This window comes from Dunckerocampus dactyliophorus, chromosome 5, assembly GCF_027744805.1.
Source record: "Dunckerocampus dactyliophorus isolate RoL2022-P2 chromosome 5, RoL_Ddac_1.1, whole genome shotgun sequence".
NCBI lineage: Eukaryota > Metazoa > Chordata > Actinopteri > Syngnathiformes > Syngnathidae > Dunckerocampus > Dunckerocampus dactyliophorus.
Window position 1 is genome coordinate 2681859 of NC_072823.1, and position 22622 is coordinate 2704480.

Here is a 22622-nt window from a genome sequence, read left to right on the forward strand (position 1 = left end):
TGTCATTATATGGAGTGCGCACATGCGAGGGGAGGGATATTCTAAAATGAGAGGCTAAAGCTATCTTAAAATGCCTAGAAGCCCAGGGGTGTTGAATCTGAGCATGTGAAGGACTTGTTTTGGAGACAAGAGACATCTAGCCTCGAGCAGATAGCAAGTCTGTGTGACATTAATGTGTGTCATAGCAGAAATACATTAGTATGTTAGTGCATAATTATAAGTATTAGTAAAATCTGCTGGAACAATGGACACAAAACATTATACAAGTGCAGTAGCAAACCATATTTTCCTGACATAGTCTTAGATCAGTTTCCAATTGTATAAAATGGCACGTCTACACGTGCCTACAGTGACACAAAGCGAGAATTTAACATAAAAGTCAGTGTATGCTAAGTTTCTTCCCCCCAAGTGTACATGCAGTCATGCACATGCACAGTTTCAGTCATAGACAGTCGTGGCAAAGGCCAGCGTACCACAGGGAGAGGGCTTATAATAGTTTTAACCCAGCGCTCAGGTGTGACTCGCCTTTGTCCAGCCAAATGTCAGTGAAAAGCGCAACTCTGGGGAGAGGGAGAGGAAACCGGATGGGGAGGAGGATAAAGAGAAATGGACAAAGTGGAAACGATGAAACTGTAACGTGATGGGCTGTTGTCAGGGACGGATTGACCTTCTGCAAGACCAAAACAACAGCACACACGATTACTGATCGGTCTCTCGATGGAAAGGCTAACTTGTCATGTTAAGTCATAAATAATCGACATCTTTGTCGACAATCAAGTCAGGGTTTCATCTAGTGCATGAGCTGCGTCTGCCAGGCTGTTTGTCTGGGCACCTGGCAATGTGGGGGCTGGGAGTCCTGCTCAGTACTGTTCTCTTCCTGCCTCAAGAGCTCCCTGGGGGGTGACAGGCCAACTCTGCCAGCCTCCCACTCCCATTTCCCCCCACTTCAATGCCAAACACACATTCACACACACTGACGTCAGCTGCTCTAGGCCTTCTCCCCTGGGTGCTACCAGAACCTTTTGTTTCCATCCCCTCTGTTCACTCCCTGCCTCTCCTTCCACCCCTTCTCACTTTTCTCCCTGTCCTTTGTCCCCTGAAATAGCTGTCCTTCTTATTGCCTGATTGGAATTCACTGCACAGTAGGGTGTCTTCAGGGAGGGCCATCATCAAGTGTATTTTTTTTTTATGTAAGGCGGTCATAGTATGGATGCATATTTTCTGAGTGCAAGAGACTTGTGGCCAAATTAGTTAGTTGCAAAACAATTTAGCATGACGCTGTAGAAAAAATTACCAGATATACTCGGTTATTGCGGTTAATTGGTTCCAGGTCCGACTGTGATTAGTGAATTTCCGCCAGGCGTGATTCCTTTTTTATCAGTGGAATATTTTTGTAGTTAGACTATAAAAAAAGCCTGTTTATGACCTTGTAAGTATGTTTTTTTTAACATTATTGGAGTCCTCCAGATATGAAATAACACCCCATAGTCACCTTTGCACTCGTAGTACCCAATAGAATAGACACAATAGCTGCAATAAGCAATAAGAGCTTCTGTTTCATAATAGTCAAACAGATGCAGGAGCCAATCACGAGCTATCAGCGACAACGAGCTTGTCAAACCATTGGAAATCACAGGAGGTCATTACATGTAACAGTTTAACAACATAACAGTCTGACTCACGGTGTCACGGTGTCATCTTTCAAAGAACACGTGACTAACAGTAAATTCATCACACAGCAACTTAACACACAAAAGGTGTACCTGGAAAATATACAAACATGTACCGATATGAGTTTAAAATAAAAAAAAGGTCATTTTAAAGTTTTCTCATAAGGCATTGCATCTGAGCATCATTCGTGGGGGCGTTGCAATGACATCAGCCTCCATCTGGGCTTCGGGCTCTCGGTCCTCTGGTTCCCTCTGGTGGACAGAGGCAGCATTGTAGCGCCATCCACATTTGTCTATGCTTTCTATACTCCTCCAATGAAATGGTTTTCTCAAACAAAATGCATTATGGGAAAACTCTTGAATCTTGAATCTTTAAAATGTCGGGTTGTTTTCATTTTAAAATCGCATTGGTACATGTTTGTATATTTCCGAGTTATAACTTTTGAGTGTTAAGTTACTGTGTGATGAGTTTAATGTTGTTTGTGAGATGAAACTGTGGGTCAGACTGACTGATTTGAAACAACAAGCTTCAGATTAATCGATTTAGAAAATATTTGCTAGTTGCAGCCTAACTTTCTTATTATGCAAACGTTGCAGAAGGTCCTTTGAAAGACTGTTGTGGAAAGTTCTCCACATTGTTTGTAACCTGATAATTACTGAGGCACTTAGCATCACAGAAAGGTGGTTGTCACATAGCCGTCCTTTGACATCCATTTTTAATGTCGCCTTATGGAAGGTATGTGTTTTTCAGGGTTCTAACTATTGTGTTCACTGGATGCACTGTGTAAAATGTGTGCGTGCGTGTGGTTATGTATGTTTCTGTTCCCATCTTCTGGAATTGGGGTTAACAAACAAGAGAATTCCTCCCTCGTCTCCCCTCCTTTCTTTTCCCCTCGCCCCCTCTCTCTTTGTCTCTCTCTCCAGCGCAAGCGGGATGTCTTGAAATATTAACCAAACTGCTCTTCATTTTTCAAATATGATCGAAAACATACTGTTAAATAAGTAAGGAGTGCGGTCTGCTGGGGTGTGCAGTAAGATGGGACTTTCAAATAAACAACAAAACAACACAAACAACAACGATATTGGAATGGAAAGATAGAAGGGGCGGGTTCAGTGTTTGGGAAACTCTATCAATGACTGATGATGATCGATTTCATCAAATCAATACATCCATCCAGAAGCACCATATCTATCGATATACTGTAGCGGAACCTCGAACATTTGCGATTCAGCATTCATGACCCATTAAATTAACAAATTTATGGTCGATTTTTTTTCACAAATAGGCAGTTTTTTTCTACGACACATCTCATTCACCCTCGGTCGGTCATAATTCATAAATACGTGATAATGCAGGCAAAATGTGCAGCATGTTGTTGTTGTTGTTGTTCCAAAACCCCACCATTTTTACACGTTTATGTCTTTATACATCACTGATAATGATTTTCGTTGTTGAGCGTTGAGATTTTGCACATTGTCGGCGGTCCTTGAACGCACCATAGTTGTGTGCTGTGACTGGCTACTCCGTGACTTCCATTCCATCTGTTCGTCGATCATCGAACACTGTCAGTCGTTAGTGGTGAGTACCTATACTGTACATTTTGCGCTTGAAATGTGTTTAACAAGTTTGTTAAGACATATTTAGGTGACAAACCTGGATTGCGACGCGAGTGAACAGTGGCACTTGACAATTGATTGATAATTCCAACAAAATAGTCACTTTTATTGCAAATGGTGATCAGAAATCAGAGGTGAACCTCAACATCAAGCTAGAAGGAAGATTTGGAGGCGTATGAGCGAGCTGCGTGTTAAGATCAATTACTGTCGCTGGTAGGCGTGAGACATAACCCTGCTGTATTTTCACACTTTCACATGGTCTTTCTGTAGTTCTCATCCTTGGGCTTTTACCTTTGTTTCTTCCCAGCTCCAATGAGAGCAGTTCAACTGGAGAATGGCACAGCATTGCGCTTTGTGTTTTGGGAGCAAGTGCACGCGCACATGACATGGCGCGGGTGTTGAGGGATGAGGGTCGAAATGTTTGATGCGTTGTTTCGTGGCTATTTGAGCCTTCGTCACCTCAAGAGTGCTGCAAGTGGCTGGATAGAACGTCCAACTTCCTCCATCGTCTGCTCGCTCCTTTCTTTAGGTAGATTTGAGGCCAGTGCTGATTGTAGTGGGGGTGTGCATGATGGCGGACTTTAGGGGTTTTGGGTGGGAGGCTAAGTGGGTACCCCCACTCCCCCTTGTCAGCTGCCAAAACATGCGGTCTGTGAATAAGCAGATAAAATTGTGTGCAAATATGAGTAAAGAACTCTTCAGTCTTGGGTACAGAGATACGCGTCTGTGTTTGTTATACATTTTGAGTAGATGGGGGTATTTGTCCTCTGTTGGGGAGTTTGTCCTCTGAGAATACGGTTTGTGGTGAATGCTGCAGTGACAGCTGCAAGAAGGGATGCGGGGGGCTGACTGCACGCCGACTGATAAGGGTGGGGGTTTCATATTAGAGGCACGAAGAGACGGTTAATAGTTTAGCAATGCATAACACAAATGCTGAGCGCTCGCTCTCTGAGCCAGGTTGACTAAAAGTTGGGGAAAGCTTGACAAGGCTGTTTTCAAAGCCCGGTAGGAAATTGACTTACGTTCTGTAAATTTGTATGTATCAGCCAGTACTTTTTTCTTTAAACTTCGAACCTTGCGGCGTATACAGCAGTGTGGCTAATTTTATGGTTAAATTCTAATCTCATGACATCTCCTTTTCTTCAGAACTACTATTAATTGTTAAAATACTGTGCCGCTTGCGAGTCAGTGAGGAAACAGTAGCTCTTTCTTTGGTGATTTATAATTAAAATAAATAAAATTGAAATTTTTTAAAATGATGATTTTCGGAGGCGAAAAAAAATACTTTTGACCAAAAATCTGTGAATTGGTGAGGTTGCAAATACTGAATCGAGAATATGCGGGTTTCCACTGACAAATATACAAAAATGTTATGTTAAAATGCCTTCCATTTTACTCTCTTAATTGTATAGCCCGCATGCTGTTTTCTGTCCATGTCGGCATGTTCGGATGTGTTGCCGTGGAAGAACTCGGACCTCAATCCATCAAACACTTTTTGTATGAAGTAGAACAGAGTTTGTCCGCCAGGGCCTCTCTCAGGTCTAACATCAGCGACCGCTGACCTCACAAATCAAAAATTCCACTAGACACTCTCCAAAATCTTGTAGAATGTCCTCACAGACAGTGGAAACTATATCTGCAAACAAGGAACTGACTCCAAATGTTCTTATTTTATTTCCTATGGGTATGATGGGCCGGTATCCCAACACTGCTGTCTTGAAAGTGTAGGTGCACCGTGCACTTGTGACATACCATACCCATACCGTCCTGTCCATGCAAGCGCTGTGTACTGGAAAATGCACAGCAGCTCTCTTATTAGCTAAGCAGGTATACCTGAGCAAACAAGGGCTTCTTAATGACGCAATCTTATAAACCCATTCACCGTCAAATCTACCCACACAGTCATCGGGTAATGTACACTGTTTTGCTAATGTCCCTTCTGCTTGCTTCCTACCTCCCCAACCCACACATCCAAAGACTAATACATCCGCTGAAGTCGCGTAATGCGATTGTCTTTCCTGATATAATAATAGCCCCCATTAGTCTTTAATTATTCATGTTTTAGTCATACAATCCAAGTTAACGGTTCAAACATTAGTACATAATAAAACTCCAGAGGCTATGCTTTTAATTTAATTCCACCGTTTAAATTAATTTTGGGGCATGCTTGTGCTTTTCACGCGCTCCTCCACAGAGAGGAGGGGGCCGAAAGAGGGAGAGAGAGCGATGCTGGTGGATGGAGGAAGAGAGTGAAACACTCACAGATGAGAATTAATAAAAAAAAACAAAAACACACACATTTCGGAAGTGAAAGAAAAAAAATGTCTGTTATTTTCCATACTCAAAAACTAAAGTTAGCAAGCAAATATATCAAAATATATATATATATGCATATATACTGTGTATATATATCTATATTTGGGCCAGCTGATGTGTATGTATACCGCATATAGTCAAACATGCTCAAATAAAGATGCTTACATGCGGACATTAATCAAGGTACTGCTTGTTTTTTCCACACTTCTCGGCCACTGGTGTATTAGATGTTTGATCAAACTACTCCATGGCCGCCTCCGCAGCACTAGGTGGCAGTGATGCTCCTATCAGCACGTTCAACTGTGGGGATTTTTCAGCAAGTAAGTTGTGGGGCGCCAGTCTTTTAAAAGTGTGTTTGCATCTCAAGGTGGTCAGACACTGCCATCTACGGTGGCCAACAAGGGCAAACGTGCAGCGACGTCCAAGCGCTCCAAAGACAGAAAGGATGCACACAGCACTTGCAGTTTGTTTTATAGTGTTTGTGTGTTTTGGATTGTTTCTGTGTTTGGTGTTTGTAGAAACCCCTTTCTTCCAATGACTCGGTGCAACAAAGATGGAGTTCTTTCTTTGTTCTGTCAATTTGCAGAGGCCATTAAGCCAAGTCGTGTGTGTGGTGTGTTAATTTGTGGACATGCTTAAGAATTTACCCACCCTTTAGTTTGTGTTTGAAGCCAGTGTTAACAGTTTGGGTCCCACCACAATCAGCTTTTCTGCTGCGGCGACCAACCAGTCAGCGGTCTCCATTGATGTGCGCCCGTCGGCCATAGACCCTCCCAACCCCACTGTGTTTGTGTCTTGATGTGTTCACTCCATTGTGCCTGCTTCGGAGCCACATGCATGTGGGACTAGACCACATCTACCCAGCGTCTTTTCATATTTCACTTGGAATCATTTTAATTCCTACGTTATTTGTTACTATTTTCAACATTGCCTGTGTACATGTCTCACTTGACGTTATCAACTGGCGTGCATGTGGATTTAACCACGCACACATGCACTTCAACTTGGCAGATGTAGTTTGCAATTATGGGACCCCCTGTCCTCCCTCTCCTTCTCTGCCCTGCTGACCTTTCCGCACTTTGATCTGTTTCATGTCACCAGCTCACGCACACCCACTTCCACACAACACACACACACACTTAAGTCCTAAACCCATCTTTGTTTCTGTCCATACATCCCTCCCTGTGTGTGTCTGAGCACTGGTCTTTGTTGCAGCCAGTGTGTGGTCTTTCATTCACCCAGGAGCCTTTTTTTCCAGACAGTTGTTTTTAAACGTCTCCGTCTCCAACGTCACATTGGACTTGATACTTGGGGATTATTCCCTTCCCAACCCGCCTTGATGGCATATGTTGGCCTCCTAGTCTCCAAAACAGTAAATGATGTCAACTGCTTTTCAAGGAGTTAGCATGCGGAGCGTGTGAAAGTAGCATACATATATTATACGCTTAGCTGCATTCTGTACAGCTCACATAACCACAACACTATTTTTTTTGTTGTTTTTTTAGTTGTGCATGTGAGATACTCGGTACTGATGATGAGGGATTGTCCTGAGTATTGACGCAGTACTTTATAACGAGATTAAGTGTATCTAATAGAGATGTGCGAGTCATGAATGAGTTGTTCAAAACTCGTGAATTGTTCACTGAAACGGGACTCACAGGTGCTCGTCTCTGTGAACTTGTTCAGTTGCTCACCCCTGCTGCTGCTAGCTTTTACCCTAACTGTATTTGTCTGAATGTGTTAGCCTCCACGGAAAAAGCAAAAGGTGCTTGAAAAAGACTCGAGTTCAGCTGACTAACGGGTGGTCGACAAACGGTCAAATTTCACAGACTCACACATCACCGAAGACTTGAAAATGAAGACTTGAGTTTCGCTGACTCACGGGAGCTCGACAGAGACTCGAGTTCACTGACTAATGAGTGCTTGATGACGACTCGAATTTCTCTGTCTCACGGGTGCTCGATGAAGACTCGAGCTTTGCAACAAGGACTCAGATTTTGCTGACTCACGGGTGCTTCACGAAGACTTGAGTTCACTGACTAATGAGTGCGCGTCAAAGACTTGAATTTCACAGGCTAACAAGTGGTTGACAGAGACTTGAGTTTCTTCTCTGACTCAACCAGTGGTCGGTCGATGAAGGTTTGACTCACGGGTGCTCAACAAAGACTCAAGTGTCATTGACTCACGGAAACTCAAGTTTAAGTGATTTGCATTTAGTACAAATCAAGACAAAAATCAAAACATGTAATGAATAGTTTGTCATGCTAGCTACTTTTTTGGTCTAGATTCCTTCAGACAACTTGCCTTTGTTTTTTAATTCTTTCCGTTTTCCCGCCACCGCCTTTCTGTTTGTCATTACTCCGCCTTCATCTCTCTTCCTTTTTTCTCCTTTTAATCTCCCGACGTCCTTGACCCTCAGCTGGTAATGTCAGCTCTCTCGCGGGAGCAAAAGGTTTATTGCATGAGTAATTATTCTACACAGCGCACTGTCCAGGTGGCAGAAAAGCAACACAAGTGACTCCCTCGTGCAATTGGTGGGTGTGAACATGAGCTCGCAAACCAGAACGTCTTAGAACATGTGGTTGTAGTTTTGGAGTAGAACTGCACTACATTTCTAATATTTTGCTTCCATTATTTTGCTGCATGTAAAATCATGATGTATCATATTTACACACAGAGTGCACTAGCATTTCCAAGCGAAAAATACTCTTATTTTGCTATCTGTGTTGGAAGTGCATGTGCATTATGTGCCGTATACGCTTGTGAATGTTTATTATTTATTACTTTCAGCCTATAGCCTATGAGCGCCAATCCCAGTGTGCATTCTCTCTTGCCGTCTGTGCCCCTAATCCCTGAATGTGCCACTAATGGCAGGTCCAGGTGTTCTGCTCTGTTTCTCCGTTCCCCTGGGGACCACTCTTTAGTGTGTGTGTGTGTGTGTGTGCGTGCATGAATTCCACTCATGGGGGGTTTACGAGTTGTGACTAGGGGGCTGTCCAGGCTCCTATCCTCCAGAAGGGAAGGGAGGGGAGAGGAATGGCAAGCTGGAGGTACCCGCCTCTCGCAGCTTGCTTTCTGGGTTCCCCTGAGCACAAGACCCCCCTCTGTCATGCTCCCCTGGGTCTTCTGAGCCTCATTGCCTTACTGTCTGTCTCTCATTCCCACTCATTTTTTATTCTCATCACTCTCAGCAGCCTCATCATGGGAGTTTATGTTCCTGCACTGCATCAGGCGGAGGCTCGAGGAGAAAGCCTTCCTTTGCATGTTGGTTGTATTTATTCAGCCAAAAATGGGTTTGTTTATTTACCTGTGCGCATATGTGTGTAACTGCATGTTTATGTTTTTGAAAGGCGAGCTCCAGCTGCCTGCATCACTTATTTATAGGTCCCATTTACACGTAGGTTAATGAGGAAGGGCTGGTGTTTGCGTCTGTGTAATCCATTCAAATAACCAGGTCCATTTCTAGTAGATGAATACACAAATTGATCTATAGGATGATCTTCCTCAATGCTCATGATGTATTACTATTCACAAGGTAGCACTTCAGATGTAACACGGCTGGTATTATTCATCAACCTGTGCATTATTACAGCCAAGCCAGTCCATCTGTGACTACTTGTGTAAACATCCAAGGGCCTCCTTGTGTGCAACTGTGTGTTTTCTGCGCATGCATGACTCAGGTGAGCGTGTTTCTAGGTTAGCGAGCGGTCTGTCATTCCACCAAACCTCATTCTTATAAATAGACGATATAGCCGACAGCAATCGTAGCGCACAATGTGACCACGTCATTGTGTGTGTGTGTGTGTGTGTGTGTTTACCTTCATACAGGCCTGTGTCCATATGTGGTGTTTATGTGTGCGTTGGCATGGTGTTGTTGTTTATCTAACACTCTGCCTGACAGCTGGTTCTCATTTATGAGCGAACAAACAGCAGACAAAGATGGACAGAAAGTGGGACAGAGAGAGGGAGTGATGAGGAATTTGTCATCAAGGGAATAGAGCCACTGACCCTTTTTAGGTGCTTTTCGCTTGCTGCCCTGACCGCTGGCGATCACAGGAAATAAGTCCACATCACGCTAAAGGGTTGATGAGTAAGAGTTGGAAGGGAAAATGAGGACATTGTGGCTAAGGGTCGTATGGAACGGAACCTCTTAAAACAGTTTTTACCATAGAAAATAATAGAAGTACAAATAGCTTGGGTTTGGGATCTCAACTGTCGTCATCAAAAACCGTCACCATAAAGCAGTTTCTCAAACTGTGGGGGCGCGTGGAAAATTTCACAGGGGAGGACAAGATCCCTCCTGTTTTTTTCTTTTTTCTTCATCTATAACAGAGGTTTTGGCGTCACAGTTTCACATAATATTCCCATAAAAATGTTTTCGAAACACAGTACAACACCCCCCCGTCCCCTTTTGCTTTCGGATCAGCATTTGCAATACAAGTGACTCTTGCAATTATTAGACTCGCTCAAGCTCCAGAAGCTTCCCCTCCGCCTTCTCTCCCTCTCGCTCCATTATTCCCTCGTAACACAAATCGGGTTTAAGCCATAAATATGCCGAACACACTTACTAAACGCATTTAAAGCATAAAAATTATAGATACACACCGATATATTGTATGACGGTCGGATGGAATCAGATCCACGGTCTAGCCTTTAGCCAGGTCGTCAGGCTAGCGCTAGTGTAGGTCTGCGCGATATGGGCCAGAAGTGATATGCCGATACATTTAGGCTGAATATCGATATGCCATATATAGCCCGATATTTTTTTCCACAAAGTGAGGTTAGACAAAGTCAAATCTAAATATGTTTTACTAAAATGTAAAAAAGTCCATTCTCTTTCTGAAATAAATTTAGAAAAAAGTGAAATATTATCTTCATTCTTAATCACGGTAGCCCGTCTGCAGCCGGGTCAGCGCCACTCGCTCTTCCATCTCGTTGGGGAGAGATCTCACGTTCCCCCTGATGACAGATGATCAACGTGGTTTATACCGTCTTTCCCGCTGTCGGCGCTTCACTCCCGCTATGCGGCCTCGGTATCTCCGCGGGGATCTCTGGTCACTCGGCTTAGCGAAGGGGTGTGTGGCTCAAAGCTAACAGCTGCTCCGAGTGAAACCAACGAAGCCGTGAATGAATGCGTCTCCCGCAACAAGGCAAGAGGCAAGCTACAAACGTAACAAGATGAACATCCGTAGCTGCACACTTGCTTAAGGTGTCGCTATGGCGCAAAACAATAACAAAGTACGAAAAAAGCACTTTCAAACACTAAAAACGTGGGGGGGGAGTACAGAGCTGCTGGAACTCGCTGACACTCGGGCGGCGCCGTCTTGAAACGTGAGACCTCCGCATCACGTCCAGTCTATATCGATGTGAACGATATGCTTGTTTTTGATATTGTGCTTAAAAGAAATATTGATATTTTCAAAATATTGATATATCACCAAGCCCTTCGCTAGTACCTAGCAGACGAAAGAAGGCGTTTCTCCGAGCCGCGTCTGCATAACCCCAACTGTTTGCTTGTTGTAATTCCAGTACCAATTTCTGATCATATATTAAAGTGTGTGCACCACCGTGCAAGCATTGAGGCTGTGTTTTGCCTGCCTGATGCTAGTGCTAACGTAGCCAAACAAACTATGGTGCATTCAAGGTCTGCTGAACAAGTATAAATGCTCCACAAAAAAAAACAAAAAACTAATGAAAATTGTGGGCTTTTTAAACAGTGGTACATCTTTGCTGTACCTTTAACTGTGTTATCGCGTATTTATAAATTATTACCAAATTATGGTGGAGAACAAGAATTACCAAAAATCGGCAAAGTTGCGGGGCTGTGGATGCTGAATCTCCAGTGTGCGGGGACCCCCTGTGTATGCAACATTTTGCAGTAGGTAATGGACAAAGTAAACTGTCCGCCCACCCCCATTCTTAGCCCCCTGCCCATAACCTTCTGCCCTCAAACACACTGGCACGAACACACACACGCACACTGCCCATATGGAGCAGTTGGCACCCAAAAGCATCCAAAGCAGCCGGACCCTTTCCCAGGGCAGAAGGTGAGGGTCCCCACTGCCTGCATAGTGTGTGTTTGTGTGTTTGTTTGTCCATCCATAGCATCCTCAAGGGTTCAAGCCCCGGACAGACTGTGTTACCATTCTTCTGGTCTGCGCTCTTTGCAACACGTATGTAGTGTTCCTCCCAACAGACTGCACCCCATGTGACCTACAAGGACGACAGCAATACGTAAATACGTATGCGTACGTAATATACTGTAAAAGAACGCTGGAATGAAAATCTCCTAATTGTTTGCACTTTGCTTGTCAGTCAGGCCGCAGCCATGTTGTTGCCATGCAATCGAAGTGTCTCGGCGGAAAAAAAAAAACACGAATAGCAAAATGTGTCATTCATTCATTCATTTTCGATGCCGCTTAATCCTTAATGGGGTCGCGGGGGTGTGCTAAAGCCTGTCCCAGCTGACTTTGGGCGACAGGCAGGGTACGCCCTGGACTCCCATTCGTAGCTGTGGACAAATTGGAGTCACCTCCTGACCTAACATGCATATTTTTGGAATGCGGGGGGACACCGGAGTGCCCGGAGAAAACCCACGCACGCACCAGGAGAACATGCAAACTCCACACGGAGATGTCCAACAGGAGATTCGAACCCACATCTTCCACATCTCCCGCCTGTGACTCCATGTTCTTTTTCAGGAATATAAGGCCCTTTTTACAGTTCCATCATACTTTACGCAACAGGTCGTTTCAAGCAAACAATCAGACTGGTCAAATAAACCTTCCTGCTGCGCAATTCTCATGACGCATGGCAACCAATAAGCTGTGCGTGGCTGATCAGTTGCCATGCCAACTCACAAGATAACCACGGAGCCAGGTAGGGCTCTTTCTTCCGTTATTTCAGTCACGTCAACTCTTTTGAACCCCCATCAGCCTCACTACTGTGATTTTGGATTCACCGTGCAGATGAACGTCCGTTTTTTTTTTGTTTTTTTTTTCAGAAAGTAAGAATGATGAGTGTGTTCATGTCTGCCCAGAGTGATCAGTTGTTGTCTGCACTCGCCAAGAGCAGCCTGGGGCAATCGCAGGAGGCCTGGGGAGCAGTGGCAGGTAGAGGGTGAAGGATGGAGGGGTAGGAGGTCAGCAGGGGACTCGTGGATGAAGGCAATGTTCTGGTTAGTGGCCTGACGACAAGGTGGAGCGACTCGGGAGGAGGAACGGTTGTGTCGAAATAGGTAAATGTGAAGCTGAATCCATTTGAGATGATGATTCTCGATAACGCATCATCACCAATAATTGATTGAAAAGCAATAAATTATAAAACCTGATAAAAAAAAAACCTTGGCCCGCCTATTTTTTCGTGTTCCGTGTGCAGTGTATGTCATTGGAAAGCTTGGAGGTTCCACACACATGCAGCATTCCAGTATACAGTGACAGTCGCCCCTCGCCACTTTGCATTGGACTTGCACAGCGTCACGCTATCACGCCTTTTCCAAATATAGTCATTAAAAAAAGATGGCATTTACTGACTGTTTCACGGTTAACGACAGCCTAATATTTGTCAAAAATATGCATATTTAAGCCAATTGTACGTGGGGTTTTTTTTGCCCAGTTTAAGAATTTTCAAGCATAAAAAAAGGATAAATGAACTAAAATACAAATATAAGGCACTCAGAAGACATACTGAACTCATGCATTCAAAGACAAAAGCCTGGGTACGCATATCCTCCTGGTATCATTGTGGCAAGGTGTCAGTACACCAGTAACCTAGTTTGATTGGCATAGCCATGTTAATAATAATAATAATAATAATGTCGCTGTAGCTCGGTCACACATGCAGGTCACATTATGGAGCAAAATGGAGCTTTTTTTTTCCAGAAAGCTTTATAGGCGGAATAAGTTACGTGCATTCTTAGCCGCGTCTTTTTATCTGTTTTTATCGCTCTTGAACGCACAGAAAAGAGAAACACGTGTTCATGTCTCACATGTCTCACAATGATCACATTGTGGATGATGGGCACAATTCCCCCCCCAAAAAAGAGCAGTTTATGGAAATGAATAAAGTCATGAAAAATGACAAACATGGCACCATTTGAAAGCTCTTTCGTGATGTTTGCATGCGTGGGGGGATACAGTATAGGAGCGATGCAAGTACCCTGTCTTCCACCATGACCATTTCTACTTCTTGGACACTTAGCACTCATACAAGGGTGCATGCTTTTATTTTTGCATTTAGACAAAAGTGATAACATTATTGTCTCCCTACGATGGAGTTGCTGTCTTTTCACATTCAATATGTCGCCCCCCCCACCAGCCTCCTTGCTGTCCAGCCTGAGACACCGAGGTGAAGGCCAGCAGCAGTAGGGGAGACTGTTGGAGACGGAGGGATGGATGGAGTACTATAATGAGTAACAACATGAAAGCTGACAGAGGGAGGGAGGCAGGGAGGTAGTCGGAGAGGGACTGCTGGGGACAGAGGGAGGGATGACGTGCAAGGAGACTGCAGAGTGAGAGATAAAGCGGGAACAGAACACTTGGGGCCCCGCGGTCCTCCACTTTGCTTCTCTCCTCGATTTCGTTAGCAAGAGAAGAAGACAATAAGAAAGGAGGGGAAGGGGGGTGTATTAACAACATGCATCAACCAACCCCCCCATGCACCTTTTTTAAAACTACAGTTTCTTTTTTTCCCCCAAAGCGCCCCTGCAAAAAAAGATACAGCATCCATCCACCCTTAATGTCCCCCCTCTCGAGGTTTCTTCTAGAATTTAACTTTTCACCGAAATTTCCTCTGCTCCCGCCCCCTCTTCTCCTTCCCTCCCCATCTCCCAACTTCTTCTCCCGGTTTGCCATTCGGCCTTGTCTTGCCGGGTCCCCTCGTGGCCGACTGACAAAGGCGCCGTTAAAAAGCCGTGTGATCCTCCATTTTAGCGCCAGCCACGCTAGTCAGAGGATTAGGGCTCTTTAATGACGCTAATCTCTCCTCCCATTCTTTCTCAACATCCCTCCGCCCCACCCTTTAAAAAGTGATTTCTCCCTCTTGCTCTGACCCAATCTCCCTAGTTCAGTCCCTCTCGTTCTTCACATCTTACTTCCTCTGACTTTCCCAGCTCACAAACATGAAATCCTCACTGAGTCACTCCTTGCGTCGTGTTTAAAGGAGTTGATTTTCTCCATCTGCTTTGCTTTTGCTTTTTGTGTCTTTATTTTTTTCGGCGTCCTGAGCAAATATCAAATTCAAAACTGATCGAAACATAACTGTCAACATTTGCATCACCGGAGGTTTGGCAGATATTGATTAAATATGTCAAATTAAGGTGAAAAGTGTTTATTTTTTGACTAAAAAGACCATTTCTTGCTTATTTTTCCCAATACTGTATATATGTCAGATGCCAGTATAAATATTACTTACGTCAAGTATCTTGTTGGAACATAGAAACTGTCTATCAACTAAAAAGGTTTTGGGGTTTTTTTTGTTGTCAAAAATGGACATTTTGACCTTAATTTCAGATATTTAATCTTTCTTACATTTTCACCTTTTGTATTGAAAACCATTCGATGCAATCTCGCTGTCTTGTTCTCAAGTATAGAGCAGTTTTTCACATTTTGACATCCCCAAATGTCACTAAAACCAAAGCATTCCAAAACGAAACAAAATCTGACGTTTTTCTTTGTTTTTTTTTTCTTGAGTGGGCCAAACAAGCCTCAAATGAATTGTACCTGCTACCTGAATGCCAGCCTTGTGTTGTATGTGACGAAGCACATTTTTAGCACGCTTTTTAGGTTGAGTTTTTTAGTACTGTTTGGCAGTTGACATGATATTCAACTTGTACTTTTTCTGCTAACATCACGACCTTTTGTCTCCTAACCTGTTAAGTTTTGTAGTGTTTTGATGTGGGCCGTATTTCATTGTATTTTTACAACACGGCCACGGCCATTAAAAACAGGCTCAGGAATATGTGGCGTGGACGAATGCAGACGCAAACCAGCAGGAGGTCAGCAAACCAAATACCACTCTCGTTCACGGTGCAACCAAAAACACAATCTAACTGCACCACATGGACTCTCTGGGGAAATAAACACTTGCACACTAATATACGGGAACCCCTCGTTAATAGTGGTTAATTGGTTCCACACCCGACTGTGATAAGTGAATTTACTCGCAGTAGGATTCCTAGGAAGTTCTGCTAGTGCTTAAAATAACCAAAGTACGGCAAAATACTGTAAGTATTACATGTTATCAGGAATATGTAAAACCATAAAACCTTGTTGGAGGCTTTTTAATAGCGGGCTTTGTAGACAGCATAGGTGTGTCCCATTGCATGCATTCATTCCCTGCCTCTTTTTAAGCAAAGCAAGTTTATTTATAACAATATAACACAATTCATAAACAATGTAAGTCAAAGTGCTTAACAGAAAGGATAAAATCACTTCATACAATCATAAAGTTCCATTAATCATTCCATAAAACCCCCCAAAAAAACAAATACGAGTACTTTCAGTTGTCATATGCACAGTTGAATAAAAGTGTTTTCAGCTTGGATTTAAACACCGCCAAGGTTGAGGATTGTCGCGCATCTTCTGGAAGGTTGTTCCAGATTTTGGCAGCATAAAACTGAAACGCAGCCCCACCGTGTTTCGTCCTGACTCTTGGCACCCGCAGGAGACCAGTCCCTGAGCCTCTCAGAGCTCGAGATGGTTTATGTGGCGCACGTTTACATTTTAGCTGTTTTTATTTCTTTACAACGCACAGAGAAGACAAATACCATGTGTGCCCGTGTCTCACATAAGGATCGTGGACGATGGGCAACATTACAAAAGTGTATTTTTGACTACAGAATGTATTCAGCCACGAAACGGCATGATGTGTCCATGAATAAGATCAGCGAAGCTGTGAAATCTGAAGTGCAAAGGAGCGAGTGATGACTGTATAGTCATTTATAACCTGCAAGGCCTGCTGGGTAACTTCCTGTTGGGGTAGTGTGTGTGTGGGCTTCCCCGCATGCCCTGCGGGTTATAAATGAGTACAAATTAGTATTATTTTTATAGTAAGCACTCACAGTGTCCTTAGAATAGTTTGTTGGTGACCTGCCTTGATCAGTTGTTTTGGGTGGCTGCAAAGCATGGCCAGTTTATTTAATGGTTAAAAAAACAAGACTGAAATTCATTCTGTGCAGCATTTGACATGTTCTGCATTCTTGTTTGTTTGAGTGAGAGTTATAGTGAATGCTTTTATGGTTCCTTTTTCTTTTTTTAACCAAGACCCCCTGCAGAGTTGTATTTGCTGGTCACTATACCTACATTTTTCCTACAAATCTATTTATGACAAGAATCTGTTGCAGGTCACTCTGTCATGTAGTATACAGTAGAGTACACACACACACACACACACACACGCACACACACACGTAAGATGCTTGGAGTGTAGCGGTGCATGCTTCAGTTAGAGTTGTCAAATTATCAGGAGAAAGTTCCCAGTGTCACCCATGTGGGTGCTCATGTGGCCCGGCGTTTGCGTTGCTGTAATATTGGACCCCCCCCAAGCTAACGACCTCTGCTTTCTCCGTTTTGCAAACGCAAAACAGCCGCGCTCTTCCACGGCGCACCGGAGCAAACAGAACAATGTCGGGCATTTTTTCAGTCCCCTCTTTGTCCTTTCAAAGCTTTTCTTACGTGTCTTCTAAAGCAGTTGTGGCCTTTCTTTTACCCCGTGTCAGACTACACAGGATTTAACCTCTCGCATAGTCAAGGGAGCAAAGAAAAAAGTGCAACGTGAGCATGTTAAAGGCATATAGGGAGCGAGTACAGCAGTCTCGCACAGCCCTGCATATCTCCTAATCGCTATTCAGACGTTTCAATCTGCCAAGGCCCTAATGAAAATATGATGAGGCGGATCTCTGGTCCTCAGGGATGAGGGGAGGGATGGGAGGGAGGGATGGAATGAAGGATGGCTGCAGAGGGAGGATAAAGGGAGAGAAAATACACTCTGTCCTTATTTCTGGGCCCAGTAGGGGATACATAGTTCTTGGAGCCTTCTATTTAGATGTTGCTGCTGCTGGAGTATGTCTCTTTCTTCTGTTTCATTCTCTTTATCTCTGCCACCCTCATTTGCCTTCTGTGTTTGCATGTGAGTGTGTAACCAGGATAAATGTGTTTATTTTTTTGTTTATACACTCTCTTTCTCATTTGAGAACTCCCACAGGCTGTCTCTTGCCTTCCAAGAAAGATGTAACTTGGTATTAATCATTCTAATGCTCCCTGTTTTACCCCTTCTCTGTCTGTGCTCTAATTGCAATTTTCTTTTTTTTTTTTGGTAGGGGGAGGGACAACTCCTGTGGCTATGTACTTTTTCTCTTTAGCAGGCAATACATCTGAAGTACTGTGAAACAACAACACTGTCTGCCCCCTTTTTCTGGCCAGACGGTGATGACGATCCAGCTGGGCTGTCCTGGGTGCCGTCCTCACCCTCCAGTAAAGACGTGGCGTCGCCTTCGCAGATGCCCGACGGCTGCTGCGACCTGGGCACGGCCACGGGTGGCGAGGAAGAAGGAGGCGCGGGTCTGCCGTACCCGTGTCAGTTCTGCGACAAGTCCTTCAGGTATCACACTGGACACATTTTGAAAATTTAAGAGGTGATTGGAGTGTTGACGTTTAGCGTTATTTTAACTCATTCAATAGCAAAGACGTATCGTTTTTATAAACCCAAACACCTGACCCCAACAACGTATTTATACATGTCTTTTCCATTTTTTTGCTCGAGAGGCAAAAAGGGGGTGATGACGCAACTCTCCATTAATGCATTTCACTTCAGAGCAATTTTAAACCATAAAAACGGCAGAAGTGCATGTGCATAAGAGCTCGGCAGGGATGATGGAAGAATCACACATGACAGGAAGGAGGAAGTCAACGAGCGTGGAGGAGTGTAGCTTGCAGAAGGTTACGAATTGCAGGGAAATTTTGACGAATGCATGTGCACGCACGCACACACACACACACACACGCACATAGTTCAGCTCCAAATGTGAAAATTGTAAATAGTTCATGGTGTTATATTTGTAAATAAATAGTTATTTTGATGTAAGACAACCCCTTTCTTGTGTTGCTTATGTTGGTAGAGTTGTTTAGATATTTGAGCTGTCACAAAAGCCCCCCCACCCAAAAAAAAGGTGTCAAAGTGAAATGTATCTTTTCAGAAAAAGCTGGTCTTCTCCCTTTTCTAGTCAGGAACTGATATTTTCCTGAAACTTACCTATGTTCCACTGCCGATTTACTAAAGAACGGAAAAAGGTAGAAACAAACTTTTTTTTCTGATGAAAGACGGGATTTGAATCTTTCTTGTGGTAGGTTCCATGTTTATTTAGCCGTAGGACTAAATATTGTATGTGCCTTGAAAGATCAGTCAAAATCGTCTAAAATAGCCGGTACTGACGGGGTTGCCCTTTGGAAAAATGGAGTTAAAGGTTGTAAAAAAAATAATAATAAATTAAAGATGACCTTTGCAGATTAGGAGTTATAGCTATTTTATGCTCACACAAAGTGAAATCATTTTAAGTATAATCCTAACTTAAATACACTACTTACAAAAAGTTAGAACTCTAGTGGATTGCTGCAAATTAAGAAAAAACATTGTTTTGAAAATAGGCATTTTTGTCCACAGAAAACACATTTCGTTCAACCTACTGTAAGTGCCACCCTGACCAATCACAACACAGTAGGCGTGGTTGGGGAGGGATGAGGCTGCCAAATCCGAGCATGTCAGCCACGGGAAGAATGCATATCTACCGATTTACCATGCATGTACACAACATGACCTTTATGGAGTATTTATTTAAAATAAATGTACTCTAGCGTCCCACTTGGACCCAATGTCCTTTTAAAAGCCCCTGAAATGAGCAGGATGGCGCCTCTTTAAGCAGCAAACGACTTGGGCCATAATTGAGCCATTTGCATCATAAGCAAACAATCATAAGTATTTCACTTCCACATCTCCTGTTCTCTAATTCCCATTTCCAGCCGCCTCAGCTACCTGAAGCGCCACGAGCAGATACACAGTGACAAGCTGCCTTTCAAGTGCACCTTCTGCAGTCGTCTCTTCAAGCACAAGAGGAGCAGAGACCGCCATGTCAAACTCCACACGGGTCAGCTCCGAAATCATCACAAAGTGGAATTCATTTTTTATTCCTTCTGCTAGTAGGTGTAGCGGTCGGTAACAACACACCAATTCCACACCGGCTTATATCCGCTCTCTTCTCAATCTGTCAACCAATCCAGGGGATAAGAAGTACAGTTGTCAGGAGTGTGAAGCTGCATTTTCTCGCTCTGATCATCTAAAGATCCATCTCAAGACACACAGGTAAACCCTCTCTTAGACGTCATGCGTACTAAATGTCTGCTTTTAAATGAAAGTGGTTGCTTTTGATTGATCCTGGGTGTGATTTTTTTTTTCAATTCACACATACAGCTCCAGCAAACCATTTAAGTGCAGCGTGTGCAAACGAGGCTTCTCCTCCACTTCGTCCCTGCAGAGCCACATGCAGGTATACTTACTGCCCAACTGTATGATTTAAAGCAAAACTGCACTTTCTGTGGAAATTTGCCCATCATCCACAATCCTTATGTGAGACACGAACGCACGTCTTTCTCTTTTCTGTGTGTTCTAAAGATATGAAAACAGATAAAAAGAGGCAACTCATCAATGCTACTCATGGGACAAACCCATTCCACCTAGAAAGCCCGCTATTAAAACACCTCCAAAAACGTTTTATCATTTCATATCCATGTAGTAACCAGCGCATTCGTGATAACATGTAATACTTACAGTCTTTGGGTCGTTTTCAGCATTCCCGGAACTTTTTTCCTGGGCACACTTGATTTCACATAGCAACATAGAAAGGAGCGCTACACCTAGCGTTGACTTTTCCAAACTCAAAACCAAAAACACAGTGGCCGCAGCTCCAATATGTAGCCTTACCTTTCGGGAGTGGCCTGACGTGTTGTGAACACGGCGCTGACAAGCTCTGAGTGAGCGTGTGGTGTGGTAAGGTGTCACTCGGCCAGTAAAGTAGTTCTTTGGCGTAACAATGTTAATGACAATAAGTGTTGTTGGCGCTTTTTGAAATTTTTTTTCAAAACACTTCATAGGCGGAATAGTATAGACGGAAAAGTGAACCTTTCATTCACTCGTCTGTCACACGCTGGTGATGGTAATCTATATCTGTTACCACAACTGCCGTGGGGTAGTCTGACCCCCCCCCATGGATTTTCGGTCAAAAAAAAAAAATTGTTTTTATTTTTTTCAAATTTTGCATTTTATGTTGTGTTATTATTTTTTGTGTCAAAATAGATAAAAATAGAAAACCCTCATATGATTACAGTGGATTCCCACATCGAGATATTTCATTATTATACATTTTTGCATATTATATTACATTTTAATTTTTGTGTCAAAAATAGACATTTTTATTGGCCTATCAATTGCGCGTTTTTCACCGTTCGCTGGTGTTTCAGGAATGTAACACAATAGTTCACACTTTTATGAAGATATCTCTCTGCGGCAGGCTCACCGAAAGAACAGAGAGCACCTTGCACTGAGGAGCGAGAAGGATGGAGGGAAGAAGGCAGCTGGAGGAGAGGTTGACCTGGAACAGGACCTGTACATGTGTGATTACTGTGAGGAGACCTTCAGCCAGACCGATGAGCTGGAGAAACACGTCCTGACCAGGCACCCTCAACTGTCTGACCGTGCCGACTTGCAGTGCATCCACTGTCCTGAGATCTTTCTCGACGAGGCCTCACTCATCACTCATATTGAAACGCAGCATGCCAACCGCAAACACAAGTAACTAGCAACCTTTTTCATCAACTTCGCTAAGTAAGCAATACAAGACTTGTTGATGTTTTGTTATTGTTTGTTTTTTTTTGTGTATCTGCAGATGTCCTGTTTGTTCGGAGCAATTCCCCTCTGTTGAGGATGTCTACTGCCACCTAGACAGCCACCGCCAACCTGACTCTTCCAATCATAGTGCTGCCAGTCCCGACCCTGCACTGGGGAGCGTTGCTTCAATGAGTTCGGCTACTCCAGACTCCAGCGCCAGCCTGGAGAGAGGATCCACACCTGACTCAACCCTGAAGCCCGGCCAGGGCAGCGAACGAGGACGCAGAAGAGGCAACGACAGCGGAGAAGAGATAGGGATAAGCTTGGGGCATCCAGGTGGAGGTGCGCTATTGATATTGTTTTGACTTGCACTGATTTACATTCCTCATACTTCAGCAGCCATTTTTATTCTTCTCAAGGGACAATACTGTAGAACTGAAAGGTGGATAAACTTCAGAGTTGTCAGTGTACAGCTTGTATAGCAGTATAGATTTATCCACTGCCATTATTATCGAAATACTCATAGCTGGCAATACAAGCAAGTACCAAGATAATTGGATATTGCCTGTAGTCAAGCACAGTAGTGGTAGTGTTGTCCCTGGAGAAGACGTATGTGAGATGCTGTTTATTTATTTAACTGACCCATTGTGCGTCCACCTCTGTAGGTGGAAGAGGAAGCTGGGGTAAAGTGACGTACTCTTGCCCCTACTGCTCGAAGAGAGACTTCAATAGCCTCGCTGTGTTGGAGATCCATTTAAAGACCATCCATGCTGATAAGCCACAGCAGAGCCATACATGTCAGCTCTGCCTGGACACATTACCGACTCTCTACAATCTCAATGAACATGTGCGCAAAGCCCACCGTTCCAGCGGAGGAGCCACAAGCCCAGCAGCGGCAGCTTTTCCCCTGCTGCAGTTCACTAATGTGACAGCGTTCCATTGCAACTACTGTCCAGACATGTTTGGAGACATCAACTCACTGCAAGAACATATCAGAGTTTCCCACTGTCTACCTGGTGGGATTATGGCAGGCTCCACCACATTAGGTGAGAAAAATGCTTGCATTAACATATGGAATGACCATTAAACGTAATGTCAAGTAAAGTAAAATGGTTTATACGGTGGATTTGTACGGTGGAACCTTTT

General features: G+C 43.7%; 1 protein-coding gene across 2 annotated transcripts in view; it reads left to right on the forward strand.

The window, feature by feature from the left end:
• The window catches only part of znf423 (zinc finger protein 423), a 169530-nt gene that overhangs the window by 55882 nt on the left and 91026 nt on the right, over nucleotides 1-22622 (forward strand). For both annotated transcript variants that reach the window (XM_054775407.1, XM_054775408.1), the window contains exons 4-10: nucleotides 18023-18200; nucleotides 19616-19740; nucleotides 19874-19955; nucleotides 20064-20139; nucleotides 21160-21440; nucleotides 21535-21818; nucleotides 22142-22522. In XM_054775407.1, coding sequence (XP_054631382.1) covers nucleotides 18023-18200; nucleotides 19616-19740; nucleotides 19874-19955; nucleotides 20064-20139; nucleotides 21160-21440; nucleotides 21535-21818; nucleotides 22142-22522 — 1407 coding nt within the window. The remainder of the gene's footprint in view (nucleotides 1-18022; nucleotides 18201-19615; nucleotides 19741-19873; nucleotides 19956-20063; nucleotides 20140-21159; nucleotides 21441-21534; nucleotides 21819-22141; nucleotides 22523-22622) is intronic.